The 17,783-nt window shown below is 41.1% G+C and overlaps 1 protein-coding gene across 7 annotated transcripts in view; it reads left to right on the top strand.

Annotated features, from left to right (window-relative positions):
* The window catches only part of LOC116044074 (regulating synaptic membrane exocytosis protein 1-like), a 168,711-nt gene that overhangs the window by 114,185 nt on the left and 36,743 nt on the right, over positions 1-17,783 (top strand). For 6 of the 7 annotated variants that reach the window (XM_035992040.1, XM_035992033.1, XM_035992034.1 and 3 more), the window contains exons 12-18: positions 2,041-2,087; positions 4,873-4,988; positions 5,082-5,212; positions 10,034-10,205; positions 12,273-12,420; positions 12,714-12,770; positions 16,989-17,154. In XM_035992040.1, the coding sequence (XP_035847933.1) occupies positions 2,041-2,087; positions 4,873-4,988; positions 5,082-5,212; positions 10,034-10,205; positions 12,273-12,420; positions 12,714-12,770; positions 16,989-17,154 (837 nt within the window). The remainder of the gene's footprint in view (positions 1-2,040; positions 2,088-4,872; positions 4,989-5,081; positions 5,213-10,033; positions 10,206-12,272; positions 12,421-12,713; positions 12,771-16,988; positions 17,155-17,783) is intronic. The other variant, XM_035992041.1, reaches the window with a different exon arrangement.

Here is a 17,783-nt window from a genome sequence, read left to right as displayed (position 1 = left end):
GCATTTCTTTAAACCATTCACAATCGTCTTGGGCAGTGGACGCACATATGGTACCTCTGCAAAATAGTCTCAGGAAGGAACTTGTTTTGGTGGAACATGTGCACGTAGGGAGGAGAGCTCTGGAATTAAAAGGGCTGTCGGGCGTATGATGAGAATTTAATAAACATAATTTAATTGTCGGTTCTAACTCGGAGGATGTTTCTGAATGGACCGGAGTTTAATTCAATAAAATTTTATTTATAGTATCAAATCATAACAAGAGTTATCTCGAGACACTTTACAGATAGAGTAGGTCTAGACCACACTCTATAATTTACAAAGCCCCAAGAATTCCAGTAATTCCCCCAAGAGCAAGCATTAGCAGTGGCTGATGCGACAGTGGCGAGGAAAAACTCCCTTTTAGGAAGAAACCTCGGCCAGACCCAGGCTCTTGGTAGGCGGTGTCAGTTTAGAATCCCAACATGGCCGAAAAGAATGACATCTGGCGGAATTTCCGGTGGCACCGGAGCGATCCCGGAGGTAGAACATTGTGGATATAGACGATAGGAAATATAGTCTATATCGACGACGTTTAATTTACGGGATTGCGTCAGTGTCGCCGGATATTCCGCCAGAAGTCCTTCTTTTCGGCCGGATGTCAGTTACCTTCCGCTTTCTTTGTGTTGGAGTTCTAAACTCTGGTGGATTTCTGAGGACTATGGTTAACTGCTCCTCAGATCTCTGCAGGGTAAATCCAGCTAGCTAGACTATGAGTTTTCTGTTGCAACTTTTGAATGCACACGTTCCACCAAAACAAGGTCCTTCCCGAGGCTATTTTGCAGAGGCAATGTTGCCCTGTCCGGCACTTAGCGCCGGCAAAGACAGTTGTGATTGGTTTAAAGGAATGCAAATAAACCAGAGCCAGTTTTTCCCATCCCGGAATGCTGTGTGGACTAGCCAGACCCTCCTCCGCAGCGCTGTGAAAGAAGGTCTGGCAATGCGAGATTACATTTCCTCCTACTTATTTCCAGGTTGACCTTCTCCGTGAACAACATAAACTCGAGGAGAGGGTTAACTTTTCCTGTCACAGCTTTACGACCGTGGTCAGAAAGCACAGGGGAGACACTTTGTCCCTCCGTATCCACCGCCGGAGTTGGTACTCGCTCCGAAGCTAATCCCTGTCACTCTCTCACTTGCTCTACCACACTCCCCACACATACACACATACAGACTCTGCTATTGTCTTAAAGAGATAACGCTAGATCAATACAGACACACCATCGCGCAAGTATAAATCCTCACAACGCTGTAGGCCACTTACGTAGGCTACGGCGTAGCCTCTGCGTAGAGCCTACGTATAACCATAAATCAGCCTTAAGTGTACATTACCAAATGTTGAACTATTACTTTTAAAGAAAATTGTATGGAATATTATTTTGTCGCCTCATGGGTGACTAAAGAATTTAAAATACTGCCTCCACAACACAAACACAAACTACTAAACAAACTCCAAATATCAGTGGCAGGGCTGCAAATTTGAAATACTGAACTTGCTACTCCACTTTTTAGATTTTAAATATAAAGTGAGAAATTACACTGATAAGTGTTACACAGATTACCATGCTTTCTTTACATTACATGAAGCTGGTGCAATGGACTCTGGTGTTTCCCATTTGGATTCTTAGTTGTAGTGGTGGTGTTGGACAAGAAAAGATGGCGATGTGGGCAGAATTGAGCTACTGTTTCCCATTTATTATTATTTCAAATGATCATTGGCCATACAAAATGTCTGAATGAGTCTGGAAAACACTGCAGGCATGAGAAGAACTTGGCTCTACTCCCATCTTCCCTTTGCTTCTCCATGTTTGTTTTTTAACCACCTGACATTTGAATCTCCAAATACTTGTAATTACAGTGCTACTTTCTGATTCTTTCCACTGAACTACTACTACATTTATATGCATGTATGCCTGCGCATCAAGAAGACTACTAACTTTGTTTAATCCAGATCAGATGCCGGTATTAGAGTGACTGACACAACCTTTTCTGCTTCACTTCCAGTGATATCCCAAGAATCCCCGACACGTCCCACCCTCCATTAGAATCTAGTAGGTATCTCCTGAGGGATGTTGCAACATGTCTGTATTGTATGTCTGTCTGTTTGTCTCTATTTCTGTCTGGCTGATTATCTGTCTTATACTGTACATACAGTTTTCTTTAATTTTTGTACAGCATGTGGTTTGTTCAGGTTCAGACATAAACATAATCTTAGGATAATTGACATATTTGCTGCTTAAAACTGCTTAGAAATTAAATAGAGTTTTGATTGTATGTTAAGCTCACGTCATGAAGGAATTTCAAATGTATCTTTAAATATACAGTATGTTCCACATTTGATTTCTTTTCGAGAAAAAGCATATACGTCCGTGTGTTAACCATGGTGCTGTAGCCGGGAGGTGATTAGCGTAGCTTAGCATTACGATTGGAAATGGGGGGGAAACAGATAGCCTGGCTCAGTCCAAAGTTAAAAAGTAACTATTAACACCTCTGAAGTAGAACTGGGCGATATGGAGAAAATCCAATATCACAATATTTTTGACCAAATACCTCAATAACAATATTGCGACGATATGTAGGATTGAGAATTGGTGCTTTCACAAAATATTGACACAATGACATTTGTGATAAATAATCATCAGTAATGTGGATATATTGACTAAGTGGGTAAAGGCAAATAATAGAACTGCAAGAACAATCTGTAAAGTTCCAAAATTACTTTACTGTAATGTAACCTCTAAAACCAGGAGATGACAACACTTGTCATATTACGATATTACGATATCCAAAATTGTAGGTGATATCTAGTCTGATATCATGATACCGATTCATATTGATATATTGCCCAGCCCTACCCTGAAGTACTAATAAATACATGTCTCATTTGTACAATCCGCACACAAACAGAAATGTAAAACCTCTTAGGGTGACTTCCTGAAGTCCTGTTGTCACAGTGAGGTTGCCAGGTTATTTGTGCCATTGTGCCCAAACAGAACCTAAAATAAAAACCTGCGCTCAACAATTGTATGTGGCAACTACTGGTGTTGGTTAAGAAATAATTATAGTGTGTTAACTCCTTGTAAAACAATTAATTGTGTTATTAGTGTAATTTCTGTTCACGTGCAGATTAAATATTTGAGATACAACTGGTTAATTAGTGAACTTAAGAGATACTAGTAGGCAGTGGTGGAATGTACATTTACTCAGGCACTGTACTTAAGTACAAATGTTGAGGTACTTGTAATCTACTTGAGTCTTTTCTTTTCATGCTACTTTCTACTTCTACTCCGCTACATTTTAGAGATAAATATTGTAGTTTTTACACCACTACATTCATCTGACAGCTTTAGTTACTAGTTACTTTACAAATTAAGATTTTTGCACACAAAACACATGTAGTTTATAAAATGCGATGTTTTATTAAAAATGAAACTACCCAACAATATACAGGCCTACAATGATACAAACACTAAGTTGATTGACAGAACTGTTTGGATCGTTTCCAGTTTCTAAAATGTGAGGACTTTTCTGCATTGAGTACTTTTACTTTGAATACCTTAAGTACATTTTCCTGATGATACTTGCATACTTTTACTTAAGTAACATTTTCAATGCAGGACTTTTACTTGTGACAGAGTATTTCTACAGTGTGGTATTAGTACTTTTACTTAAGTAAAGGATCTGAATACTTCTTCTACCACTGCTGGTAGGTGTAGTTTTTAACTTTGGAGCTAGTCTTACTGTAGTATGTATGCTAAGCTAGGATAATCGCCTCCCAGTTGCATCAATCTTCTCATCTAACTTTCAGAATGAAAAGTTCACGGCGTCCATGAAGAGTACTTTGCCAACACTGTACCGTATGTGTATGACAGGGCTCCAACGCATTCACCTCTCAAAATGACGGACTAAATCAGCACACATATTTCCCCTCCTTTGTAGCTAATCATCACACGCACAATAAGTCACTGTGTTTACATTCCCCTCTAAAGTTACAAATTGACATGTAATTCTTCATGACTTTAATCAAAAAAACTTTAGGCAAATATTTCGGGGTTTTCCGGAGTAGCCAGCAAATATTCGGACCAAGACTTCCTCCTTCCGTGCGCTGGGTCCGATTAGCAACTTGAGACGCAAGTTGAGAGACGAGGTTTCTATAAACAGCATGTAAATGCAGATAAATTAAAAGCTAATATGAGCTAAGTAATCGTCAGCCGATTGGGTTCCCAAGATTGCATTTTGGCCAATGCATTCCGCCTCCACACGGACTGTTTACCTGCAGGTAACCAAATCCCGCTCGACGTGATTGGTCAATACTACTACGACTATGAACGGACAATCATCACAAGCACAAACAGTCACTGTGTATTCATTCCCCTCTAAAGTTACAGTTGACAATGTCATTATTCATTACTTTAACCAGTAAACTGCCAACACTGCAGGAAATCCATCATGTCTTATTTCTATGATGTATGTCAAGAGTGAGGAAATGGGTTTCTGCATTACTCAGTAATTTAAATGATAGTTGATTATAGGACCATTAAATAAGGCGTATGATGTACTTCTAAACAAAAGCCTATTGGACTCAAAGTAGGACAGAAGCTTAGTAATTTGTCATCCTGACAGGTTAGCTGTGGAATGGTCTGTGCTCTTTTTATGTGAAGGAATGGATGCTGGATATTACATAAATATGAACTCACTGACCAGATTAGGTTTTCAGTCTTTATAAACTAACTTTTCTCACTTTTTCCCCCTTGTCTAGGTTTGACTTTTTTATGTCATAAATGGAGCTGACATTCTCTTCTTGGGGTTTCAAATCATACCCTATTGTGTTCCTAGCAGGTTCCAGTTCTTTTGAGTCCCAGAAGATGGAGAGACCGTCCTTAAATGTCCTGTCTCCCTCCAGTCCAGGGATGCTCCGAGATGCTCCACAGTTAATGCCAGGGCAACTCTCAGTGAGTGTGTGCACTTTGAGTGTGTTGGGCTGTTGATGTGTGAAAAAGAAGACCAAGCATCATCATTTGTTTGTGTGTGTTTTCAACCCCCAGGTGAAGCTGTGGTATGACAAAGTGGGTCATCAGCTAATAGTCAACGTGATGCAGGCAGCAGAGCTTCCTCTTCGGCCTGACGGGCGTCCCAGGAGCCCCTACGTCAAAATGTACTTCCTCCCTGACCGCAGGTATGCCGCCGCTTCACAGGGAGTCCTAGTGATCAAAATAGATTTAGGACAATAGGCTACTTTTGAACACTGCATTAAAATGCGGTCTAGGTGGTGAGTTTAGATGAACCAGAACCACACAAGAATCATTAATGTTATCATCAATGTTACATTATGTAATCATTCATTACATAATGTAAATTCAAAACTACTTAAAGCAGTTACACACCGGGCCGATAATCGGCCGTTGGACAGTCTGGCAAGGTCGGTGACTTGAGTCTGTTCGGTGTGTTCTGTGCCGTCGTCCGTTGGAGGAGCTGTCGGCCTTCATTTTGGCCGACCTGACATGCTCAGTTGGAGACAGGGCAGTCGGGACTCACCCAGAAATGGCAAGTGGGATGAGCGTGACTAAGCCTCTCAAAATCTGACGAAAATCTTTTAAACTGACCTTTGTCGATCTGAAATGAAGACAGATTCAGCAACTGCATGGCCTATTTCTCTCTTAAAATGTTTTCAGAAATACGTTTCGGTGAACTATTTTAGTACAATATGAGATCGTATTCTCAATGAGTCGCCAGTAATGGCCGTTCGAAAAATCCAAAATCCGGAAGCAGCAGCCAGATCCATGTGATGCGTTCGTCCAATCAGCTGCCGGTTTTCATTTTTTGGGCGACAATACAGATTAGCGCCGCCTGCTGTTGTGGAGACGTATTACGTCTCGTCGCTTTGGTGTGTTCCGAGGCACGTTTTTGACCAACTCGGGGAGACTGCCTTTTCTGCCAACGGTCGGCCGTCTGGTTGGTGTGTAACTGCCTTTAAACGCACCATCTTTGACATTAGGGCTGCCACCTCTTAGTCGATTAGTCGACTAATCGGTCATTTTGGTCTTAGTCGACTAAGATTTCTTTAGTTGATGAGTCATTTTTTATGCTTATTCATGCTTAATTACTCATTTCCAATAAACTTATGAGCACATTTCTGGTAAACACAAGATTTAAAGTGGTGCTTTTGCAGGATTAATTGTGGAGAAAGTCAGTTTTACAGATGGTTAATTAACTACATTTATATTGTGCTTTTCTAGTCTTAACCACCTCTCAAAGAGCACAGCTCTGTCGATTACATCAACTAATCGATTAATCGACAAAATCATATAAGTGTTAGTCGACTAAGAATTTCTTTAGTCGAGGACAGCCCTATTTGACATCACCATCAGGTTTCTGAAGCCTGGATTCAAAGCCTGCTGCCATATTTTTCAGTTGATTGGAGCCATTTAATCCAAATTTGGGGAACAGGAATAAGCCAAGTTGGGACAATCAAGCAGCAAACGCAGGCATAACAGACTGAGTGTCCTCCCATAGGCAGAAATCGCAGGGGGTTGGGGGGGTCAGGAACAACCCATCTGAGGGTTGTCCCCCCCCTAAAAAAATGATTAAAAAACATGCTATGTATTGTAAACAATGTAATAATATATAATTAAAATAATTGTGTAAACAATACAAACGGGGGCATAAATTGCGTTTTAAGTTTAAAAACATCTTGAGGCCCCCCCCCCCCCCTTCCTTGCCTCACAGTGGTTTGATCCACTGCCTGCTACCCACTAGTGGTGTGCGATACTGCAAAATTTGGTATCGATCCGATACCAAGTCAATACAGAGCCAGTATCGCCGATACGATACGATACCGATACTTTTTATTAATTAAGGTGGATTCATCATCAAATTGCTAAATCTGAATACATTTCCATGACCTTTAAGTGTTTTTGTGATTTTTCCTTATTAATTAGTTAAAACCCAGGACAGAATTTTCATATGCTTGTATACATTTGTTGTGTTACCACAGTATCTTACAGCCTTTTTTTTTTTTTTTACAAATTATACAGCTTGTTTCATTTTTGGCCTGAAAATATAGCCACACAGCGCTCCTCTTCCTCTCTGCCCCTCTGTGCTGCTTGTGTGTGTGTGCTGCTGGCCGCCGCCGTGCCTAGCTGGTTGCTTGCTTGTTTGCCCGGCGCCGCTGAGTCATGTGACGGTACAACGTCAAATCTCAAGAGTGGGGAGGAGGAGCAAAGTGTGCCTGCTCCGCGCTGTGACAGGAGCGGCACTTGAAAGCAGCGGCACTTACACAGACAACGACAGCCAGGTCGCCTCTTTGATGAATCCGCAGCAGTGCATACTGGAGAGAAACTAAAATTAAAGTATCGATCTCATTACACTGGTAATGATCAATATCAATACCAACGTTGGTATCGATATTATCAATATTTGGATCAATCCGCCCACCACCACTACACACACAAGTCCGTTAGGTGGGAGCAGCGCTGTTAAAGAGATACAACGCTGGGTGGATGCTGGGGTGGTGGTGGGGCTGAAAAGCAGGCTCGCTGCCTGCTTTTCAGCCCCAGGTGCAGGGCAAATGCAGCAATGGCAAGGCAGAGATGGGGAAATGTGCAACCTAAATAGACCGCCAAATTGAGGGAGTGTGTTTGGTAAATGATACAGAGAGTGAGGCATGTCACGTGTGCGTACAGCGGTGCAGCTCGAGTTGACTGCCTGAACTAGCTCGCAAGCATCGCCCCATTTGTGGAACTCCTGTAAGCTATTTTAATCACTTTTTATCATTGGATGAAGTGATTATTTTCTCTAATACAGATGATACTGTGTCATTTTAATTAATTATAAAAATGTGATTTTTCCATGAATCCTCTTTGTTAGCGATTATAACGTTACCTAGCTTGTTTAATAGCTTGTTGTATAGTAAGTTAGCTAACTTGGTAATTCCACCCAACATGCTTTCACTGGTTACAGAAAATGAGCCAACTGGCTAGCTAGTTAGCTAGCTTGCTTGTTTGCTAGGGGGTTGAGTTCTCAGTTCAGCATCATCTATATTAGAGAAAAGAATCACTTCATCTGATGTTATAGCCTCGCTTACTGTGTTACTATACTTACTGGAGTTCCACAGCTACCATATCCTCTACAACTTACAGTTTTGGCTGCATTAATTGTGTCCCCTTCAAAAATTGCTCTTGAGAAAGTTCATGTTTATTGTCCCCCTCAACTGTTATATGCAATGTACGCCCATGGGTCCTCCTTAAAGGCAGGGTTGGTAATGTTGAAAAGCTAGCAAGATTTGAAAGTAGCATCTCCTCGGCGCTTTCGTCTAACCTCTCCCCCTGCCCTTGGGGCTCCGCCCACAAACAGACGTGCACGATTACCGCTGCTTCAGAGCAGAGCAGAGAAAGGACCGTAATTTGACTTCAGGTCTCATTCACCGGTAAGCAAATACCTAATGTTAATACCAAATGTTTAAAAAAAACATGACTACTGTTAGCAATGCGGCGACGTATGCGCAGCGGGGCAGTGAGGCATTTCATTGGTTCCTTCCAAGCGGACAGTGAGGCGTTTTCACAGGATTACAGCAGCTACAGATGACGGATCTTTTTCGCTAATTTTTCAGAGCCCCTAAGTTAATTATTGCTGTTGGGGTGTAAAGACCATTTCAAACTATGAATCAAAAAGTGTATATTGGAAATAGTTACCAACCCTGCCTTTAAGCCATGTTATCTACTTAACAATCTCAGAACCCATTGGCTATCAGTCTGACGACAGTTTAGCCTCTGTGGCTAATACAGCCAATATTTCGGGGTTTTCCGGAGTATCCAGCAGATATTCAGGCCAAGACTTCCTCCTCCATGCTCTGGGTCCGATTAGCAACTTGAGATGCAAGTAGAGGGACGACGTTTCCATTAACAGCATGTGATCAATCAAAAGCTAAATAATCGTCAGTCGATTGGGTTCCCGAGATTGCATTTCGGCCAATGCGTACCGCCTCCACACGGACTGTTAACCTGCATGCAACCAAAGCCTGCTCAAACGTGATTGGTCAATACTACTACGACTACAAACGGACTACGAACGGAGACCAGACACTTCCGGCACCAAAATATTGTCCTGTTGCCTACAGATTCCGCATTCACATGCAGATATCTGTTTATAGAGAATATTTATTTAATTAACTGATACTTTGCAAACTTTAAATTAACTTAATAAAGGAGTCCCCAACACAGTTTAGGGCTTCCCTCTTGAAAAGGATACTTAGCTAGAACCCTGTTTTATACAGCAGGGGTTTTAAGCCAAGGACCCCTTAACTGAAGGAGAGATGGAGACCCCCTATTACATATATTTTATAAAATAAAGTTGCATATTAAACTGCGCCTACAATAACTTGTAGGCCGGCCTAAAGCCTTTATACATACCCTTTTTGCATAGAATACTAAGCTATTAAAATAGCCTAATAATTGTTGGTATGATTTTATAAATCATGTCTTAATGTTAAACATACATGTGGCAGACATCTGTGGATGACCTTAGTGACTACCTTACCTATAGGCCAGTAAGCAGTGGGGATTTATATTTGCTAATAATATGTTGGATTTATGTTAAGACTTTTGAAAATTTGAAAAAAAAACTCTCAAAAATTAACAATAATTTGGAGGCCCCCCTGCATTGACTCTGAGGACCCCCTAGGGGTCCTGGACCCCCTGTTGAAGATCTCTGTTATACAGTCTATGGTTAGAACCAGCATCTGGTGGCCATTTGAGGAACTGCAGGTTAAAGGCCCTCCATTGGTGCTTGGGTTCAATTAAGTGAACTGTAGCCTCAACTAAATGGCACTTGTAAATTGATTCCAGCAGATATAAGTAGAGTAAATTAAGATGAATGAGGGGCAAGCGTGCAGTCTTGTGAATTGTGTCTAGGATGTTTTTTTGTTGGACAAACAATAAATGTGAGTCCACTGAAAAGGGAACTGGGTTGGCTGAGTATCTGTATTTTTTTTTTTGTACAGTGACAAGAGCAAACGAAGGACAAAAACTATGAAGAAGACCTGTGAGCCCAAGTGGAACCAGACGTTCGTCTACTCTCATGTCCATCGCAGGGATTTCCGCAACCACATGCTGGAGCTGACTATATGGGACCAACCCAGGTCACCGGAAGAGGACAGCACCTTTATGGGAGAGGTACCACACACACACACACACACACACACACACACACACACACACACACACACACACACACACACACACACACACACACACACACACACATTTTCTCGCACACTATTTCTCTTAGACCAGGGGTCTTCAAGGTTTTTTAGGCCAAGGACCCCTTAGCTGAAACAGAGATGGAGCTGGGACCCCCTACTACATATTGTATAAAACTGATCTGCATATTAAACAGGGTGGATGAATGGATATTCATACATTATGTATACATCATGTTTAATGTCAAACATACATGTGAAAAGGCACAGTGAATCCTTGCTTAACTACAGTATATCTGTGGATGGCTACCATAGTGGCTATACCTTACCTATAGTAAGCATTATCAATGTTGTGTAAATTAAAAAAAAAATTCCCCGAATAGGCCAAATTTATCTTTGCTAATACTATGTTGGATTGATATTAAGAAATTTCACTTTTTGAAAGAAAAAAAACTTTTAACAAATTAGCAAACAATAATTTGGTGGCCCCCCTGGAGTAATATAAGGACCCCCTAGAGTTGCGGACACCCTGTTGAAGATCTCTGTCTAAAGCTCCTGACACACCAACCCGACGGCTGACCATTGGCAGAAAAGGCAATCGGCCTGATCAGTCAGCTCCCAAAAAGTCCAAAAAGTGCCTCGGAACACACCGAAGCGACGCCATCTTGAGCGTACGTTCTGCACATGCGTGAGACGTAATACAAAAAATGAAAACTGGAAATGACAACGCATCACGTGGGTCTGGCTTCTCCAGCCGATAGTAATGGCGGGTTGTCCGAAATACGATCTCGTATTTTATGAAAATAGTTCACTGAAACGTGTTTCTGAAAACTTTTTAAGCGAGAAATAGGCCATGCAGTTGCTGAATCTGTCTTCATTTCAGATCGACAAAGGTCAGTTTAAAAGATTTTCGTCAGATTTTAAGAGGCATTCGTCACTCATCCCGCTCATTATTTCCGAGTCCGACTGCCCACCTTCCGACCCAGCAAGTCAGGTCGGCCAAAATGAAGGCCGACAGCTCCTCTGATGGACGATGGCATGGAACAAACCGAACAGACTCGAGTCACTGACCTCGCCAGACCGTCCGACGGCCGATTATCGGGTTGGTGTGTCAGGGCCATTAGAAGAATGTAAGTAGGCCTACATCTCCTGTTTCACAGTTAAACTCACATTTCAATGTGTTATGTGAGAACATCAGAACATCAGTTTCCACAAATTCAAAAAAGTCCTGTTCATAGTTAAGTTATGAAGTAGCTCATCAGCGTCTCTCTTGTGTTGATCACACTGGACGGCAGTAGAGGAGGCTGTTGAATGTTTCAAAAGAAAAGTTAAGCTGACCTTCCGCTAACATTTGGCAGGGATCAGAATCGGGTTATTCTTCCCTCAGCCCTTTCTATTTCCATCACAATTAGTTTTGTAGTTAGGCCACTTTGTGACTCGGTTTGTAAACGTTTATAGTCATTTTTCTGTGTACAGTGATGCAACCAGTGCAGGGTTTGACTAACTTACAGCTTTAAAATGAGGTTTGACTTGGGGGTTTCTCGACTGATGATTTGATTCATTTACGTTTGGGGGGGCAGCCCTATTTCCTGTAGTAGCAGGGAGCTGTTTAGTTTGTATCAAAAAAGCTCCAGTAAACCGATTGGACGCTACCTGCTCAGCAGCAAATGGCAGACAAAGTTAGCGACTTGCTGGTGAACATAGTTATGCATTTAGCAGCTAAAGAGCCAGATATTTCCCTTAGGAGCTGGTGGAGACCAAACGAGAGCTAAAAAGAGAGTGAATATTGGACTTAGATTTGTCACTTTGACACAAGCATGACTCCAAATGAATGCGAGTCTTGCTCTGTGTCTGCTGAATGTGTATATCGTGTTTGCTAATGTGTTTGCCATATCGACTTTGTAAGGTGATAGATGAAATGTCTGTATGTCAGCTTGTTCCGATATATTTCCATAAACTGCTTCTGCTGTCTGTCATATCCATCAGTAGTCATGAACGGCAGCAAAACATTTCATTACTGTGTGGATTATGACTTGAGCAGATCCTGATAGAGCTGGAGACGGCCTTACTGGACGACAAGCCTCACTTATATCCACTCCAAACCCATGATGTCTCATCCATACCGCTGCCCCGACCCTCCCCGTACCTGCCCCGGCGACACGCAGACCCCCCTGGCAAGAAGCTGCAGCGTAAGTCTGAGTCTGTGAATGCCCTTTATTGGTTTGTACATATTTATGTACACGCTCCTTCATAACCTCTGTGTGTGAGTGTGCGTGTGTGATTCACTGCATAGGAGGAATGTGTCTGGTTTACTATCAGTGAGCAAAGTATACACATGTAGATCAATGTAAATGTTGGTTTTCCCTACCCTTTCCTAATATTGCATTTGTGCCTGGATATGTGCATGCGTATATGTGTGTGTGTGGTGTATATACATATCTATGTGTTTCTGTGTGTGCGTGTGTGTGTCTATGACATTTAGGTTCTCAGCGTGTAACAGAGCCTGAATTTGATGAAGGTACAACAGTAATGTCGAAAGGTGGGTGGGGATCGTTTCCCAGTATTACCTTCAATGTTTCCCACTAGTTTATTTGTGGTGTTGTTTTGGGGGTTGCTTGGCTGGAATGCATTACTTTTTCTTTTTTGTATAGACACAATCACAATGTTTGTTTACAATAGTCTTCCGGGTAGAAAACTCCTGCGTCCTGTACATACAATTGAACAGCGCCAAGTAAATGGGGACAAGGAACAACTGGAATTACTCTCCTCTCATTCATCTAAAATTCATGGTTGATGCTTTCATATCTCTACACCTAATTTACTTGTTGGGCCACAGACCAAATTGGCAGTAAGTCCGACCGGCGTTGAGATGTTGCTGTCCCTAATGTTAGATTTGGTGTATCAAAGATGCTAGCAAAGCAACACAGGACAGAAAATAAGCCCAGCAGAAACATCAGATAGTAAGTTACGGCTGAAAATGACAACAGAAATAAACGTTAAAAAAATAAAAGTTATCTCCGCAGTTCAAGTCAATGGCCCTTTGTATACTCGAAAGTCATTTTTGTGTAAGCGCAACGTCACAAGCGATTCGATTTATGGCATAAATTTTGTGCCAAAAATGTATCCCAAAATGTTGTCACAAAATGTATTTCATACACGACAAGCAGCCCTTACACTTACTTTTAAGCACAGGTTACACCAGCTGAGAGAAACTACTGTAAAGAAAGGCTGAAGTAAGATTTAGACAACTGTTTTTATTGTGTTGAAATTAATCTCGATATGTTGATGCTAACAATGATAACATGAAGGGCCCTATTTTAATGATCTAAGCGCACGGCGTGAAGCGCCTGGCGCAGGTGGGTTTTTGGGCGTGTACAAATCCACTTTTGCTAGTTTAATGGCAGAAAAAAAGGGTCAAAAGGGTTGTACTTAGTGTCTCAATTAATCATAGGTGTGTTTTGGGCGTAACATGCTATAAACCAATCAGAGATCATCTCCCATTCCCTTTAAAAGCCAGGCGCGTTTGTAGTTTGGACCTTGGCACATTGCCATTATGATGGCGGATTTGCTAAGCAGGAAGGAGAGATTTTCAGGAGAAGAAACTGATCTTGCTCATGTGTGAAGTGAAAGCGCGCAAACTTTTTACTTTTTCGTCGTTCGCCTTTTTTGTTTTTTCTTTTTTGCCACTTTTGTCGCTTTTTCCGATGTTTTTGAAGTTTTTCCTGTTTTTGAAGCTTTTCTCAATGTTTTTGTCACTTTTTTCTACGTTTTTGTCACTTTTCCCAATGTTTTTGAAGCTTTTTTCAACGTTCTTTTGTCAATTATTTTCTTCAAATGCTATAAAATTGAATAAAACACCCAAATTCAACAAAAGTAGTGAACTGATCATTTATTTTACTTGTGAAGAAAGTTGTATGGAACCATCCACGCTGTTTTTTTTAATTTTTTTATTGACAATTTGGTTGAAAGATACCCACATTTCTGATATAGAAACATTTTGAAAATGGGTCAAATTTGACCCGATGACAACAGGAGGGTTAAATTTTGGTGGAAACTTGGTGAATCTGGTATATATTTCTTTTATTTTTTTTATTTGGACATTGATATTGAGTATCAGCTCATAGTCTCAGTCTCCATCAAAACATTATAGCTGCGTTATATCAGTCAAACCCTACTATGTATCTGTGTTTCTTGTTAATGAGTAGCCAAGTTAAAAATAGAGACAGAAGGAATGGAACATACGCCACACTACTTTGTCCACCTTTTTCTTTTTAATTCCCACGCATGGTAAGATAAAATGGAAAACCTTGGTAACACTTTCCAAAGCAAAACTAATGGCCCACTGTGAGCTTTGAGGTGCTGTCCTTTTTGGAAATGCAAGCAGTGACTTTGGGACCAACAACAAAGCTTGACACAGTCCTACAGATCCCTTCAAGGCTGATCAGTCTCTGTGTTTATATTTTTATCTTCAGAGATAGTTCTGTTACACCACCAAAGAAAGAGAAAAAAAAAAAAAAAACCAGGACACGGTACTGAAAAATAGCCAGCTGCAGTTCTATTATTAGGCTAATCTTCAAATCTTCAAATATCCTCGAGAGAGACTGTCCTGTTGTACTTTCCATACAGTATGTTTAATGGTATCACGCTCCGTGCTGAGATGTTAGCACTATGTTAAGAGTAGTAAACAAGAATACTTTGACATAGTTAGCTTACATATTGTGTGCTATTAAAGGGTAAGTACTGTTTTTTTTTCAAACTGAACCCTATTTTTATATGTTTTTGTGTCTAAGTGACTGAACAACAATCTTTGAAATTAGTCCAGTATTAAGCAAGATCGCTGCTACGGCGAAACAAGCTACAATGTAAGTTAATAGGGCAGTTGTCAGGCTTGTATTTACCTTTACAAAAGTGCTCGTTTTGCCACTGACAGACTCAGATTATTATTCTGACAACATTAGTGTCTGACAACATTATGGAAAGGATTTCTAAGGAGGTCAACCTTTCTGTTAAAGAGTAAGATCCTTTTTTAAACATTAAAACATCCGCAGAATTGCGTTCGCTAAACCCACCAGACTCCATGTAAATAAACAGTAATTTTAGCATCGTAAAATACACTTCATTCAAAGTCGACAGAAACAAAATAAAACTATGAAAAGCCGTTATGGGTCGTCTTTCCACTTTTCCAACCATCACAACTCTAGTTTTGGTTGAAATAAACACATAGTTTACCGATTTACACGTGAAAATATGTTGGCTCTATACACGCTAAAAGTATTGCTTTTTTAAATGGAGTCTGGTGGGTTTAGCGCTAGCAACTTCAGAGCTGTTTCTGGTTAAACAGAAAGGTCTCAAAGAGGTTTTAAAGGTCCATCTCTGAAGGGATCCTTTCCATAATGTTGTCAGACACTTAGAATAATAATCTAAGCCTGTGGCAAAAAGAGCACTTTTGTGAAGGTAAATACAAGCTGAACAATTGCTCTTGACATTGTAGCTTATTTCGCCGCTGCCGACTGCAGCGATCTTGCTTACTACTGGACCAATGTCAAACATTGTTGTTCCCATCAGTTACTTAGACACAAACACATAGGAAAATATTCAATTTGAAAAAAAAAAATTACCCATTTTACCCCATAGTCGTTACCCATTTAAGTCATTATCATGATCTCTAGGCATTCCAAACCCAGTGCGGAATAGCAGACTCCGCCATTACCAGCAACGACTACTATATAGAGCAAGGGTTCTCAAACACATCACTCAAAGGTCCGCATCTGATTTTAATTCCAGGTCAAAGGTCCGGAACAATTGACAATAACAAAAAAAAAACATTCTGTCTGTTTTTTGAGCTTCAGCAATAAAAGTACTGCAGTATTCTTAGCTTCATGTAGTAAGAGGAAGTTTTTGTCGCTTCAACATTTTTGTTGGTTTTTTTCAGGCGTTTTTTGACTTTTTTCAAAGTTTGCAACGCTTTTTGCAATGCTTCTGTCCCCTTTCTCGATGTTTTTGTCAATTTCTTTGTGTATAGTCAACATTACTATTGATCAATACAAAATTTATTTCAAAATGGAAAACGTTACCTTTCATAAAGTATTGTATTCATAACCATATGTATGGGCCGGGTCTGGAATGACTTGCTGTTTGGTCTGGACTTTGAAAGCCCTGATATAGAGAGATAATGGAAGAGGATTAGGGCCACATGTGAAATAATTTATTGAGTTTAAAGTCAGAATTCTGACAATTAAGTAAGAATTCTGTCAGAATTCAGACTTTTTTGTTCTGTTTTTTGGATGCCCGGATAGCTCAGTTGGTAGCATGCGTTGGTTGCTCCTCGACGCAGCAGGCCTGGGTTCGATTCCGACCTATGGCCCTTTGCTGCATGTCATTCCCCCCTCTTACTCCCCCTTCATATCTTCAGCTGTCCTGTCAAATAAGGGCCTAAAAATGTCCCCTAATATTTTTTTTACTTAAAAATAAAAAGTCAGAATTCTGACTTTAAACATATTTCACATGTGGCCTTAATCCTCTTCCGTATGTCCATGATTCTGGTATCACAGAAACTACTGGGCTCCACATTAGGGCTACCATCAGTCTGTAACTGGCCCCAGCTGGGCCCTCGTCGAAAAAAGACACTTGCAACCGGGCTAAACAAAATTTCTGGGGGAACCCGTTATGACATATTTACATAAATTTTAGAGCAGTTACATTTACTTATGAGAGTGTGTTTATATGTGTGTGCATGTGCACCGCCATTCCCACCCAGCAGCAGATGGGCGTGGCAGGGAGAGGCAGCGAGAGTCCACGTCTACCCTGGAGGTGCCGGACCTGCAGAGGACGCCCTCCCATCACATACGTTCCCGCTCGGTCTCCCCACACCGTGAGGAGCAGGGACGAATCCGCTCACGGCCACCCAACGTTCCCGCCCAGAGGTGAGGGATAAAGAACGAGACAAGATTTTATTGTAAAGAGCAACATACAAAATTTCAACAGTTGTACTTTTTTTATACTAGCAAAGCCAGTGATATTTAAAGTGATACTCCCAAATCTTTTAAGCTAAAAGCTTGAGAGGTTGGCTGTTAAACATTTGTAAATGTACCCTTCGTGGAGAGTGGAGGCTATGGCCAGCATCACAGTGACAAGTTTATGCAAGCATAATCCACTTCTTCGCCGCCCATTTTATATCTATCTATTTTATACAATTTAAAATCGTTAACTGTTAGTCTTAGAGGTGGGTTGCTTGGCCTGATATCTAATGATGATACTGATGAAGGACCCATATCAGCTTGGTGGGAAGATGCTGGCCACTTGTAAAAGGTAAAAGCAACATGGTTGAGGCAGAGAGGAGGAATGACAGCAAACAGAGTCCATCTACTAATGAAATGTCTGTCTGACGCAGAACACACAGTGCTGCCAGCTCTGCTTTTACTGGCCCAGCCAAATGAGCTCCGCCAAGAGTCTGCTGCAACACCACCTGACCACTAACCTGACATAAGTCCTTCCTTCCTTCCTTCCTTCCTTCCTTGTCCTTCTTTCTGTCCTTCATTTCCTTCCTTCCTTC

The sequence above is a fragment of the Sander lucioperca genome, chromosome 15, assembly GCF_008315115.2.
Source record: "Sander lucioperca isolate FBNREF2018 chromosome 15, SLUC_FBN_1.2, whole genome shotgun sequence".
Classification (NCBI taxonomy): domain Eukaryota; kingdom Metazoa; phylum Chordata; class Actinopteri; order Perciformes; family Percidae; genus Sander; species Sander lucioperca.
The sequence above is the reverse complement of the archived record's forward strand: the minus strand, read 5'-3'. Positions and strand labels throughout refer to the sequence as shown.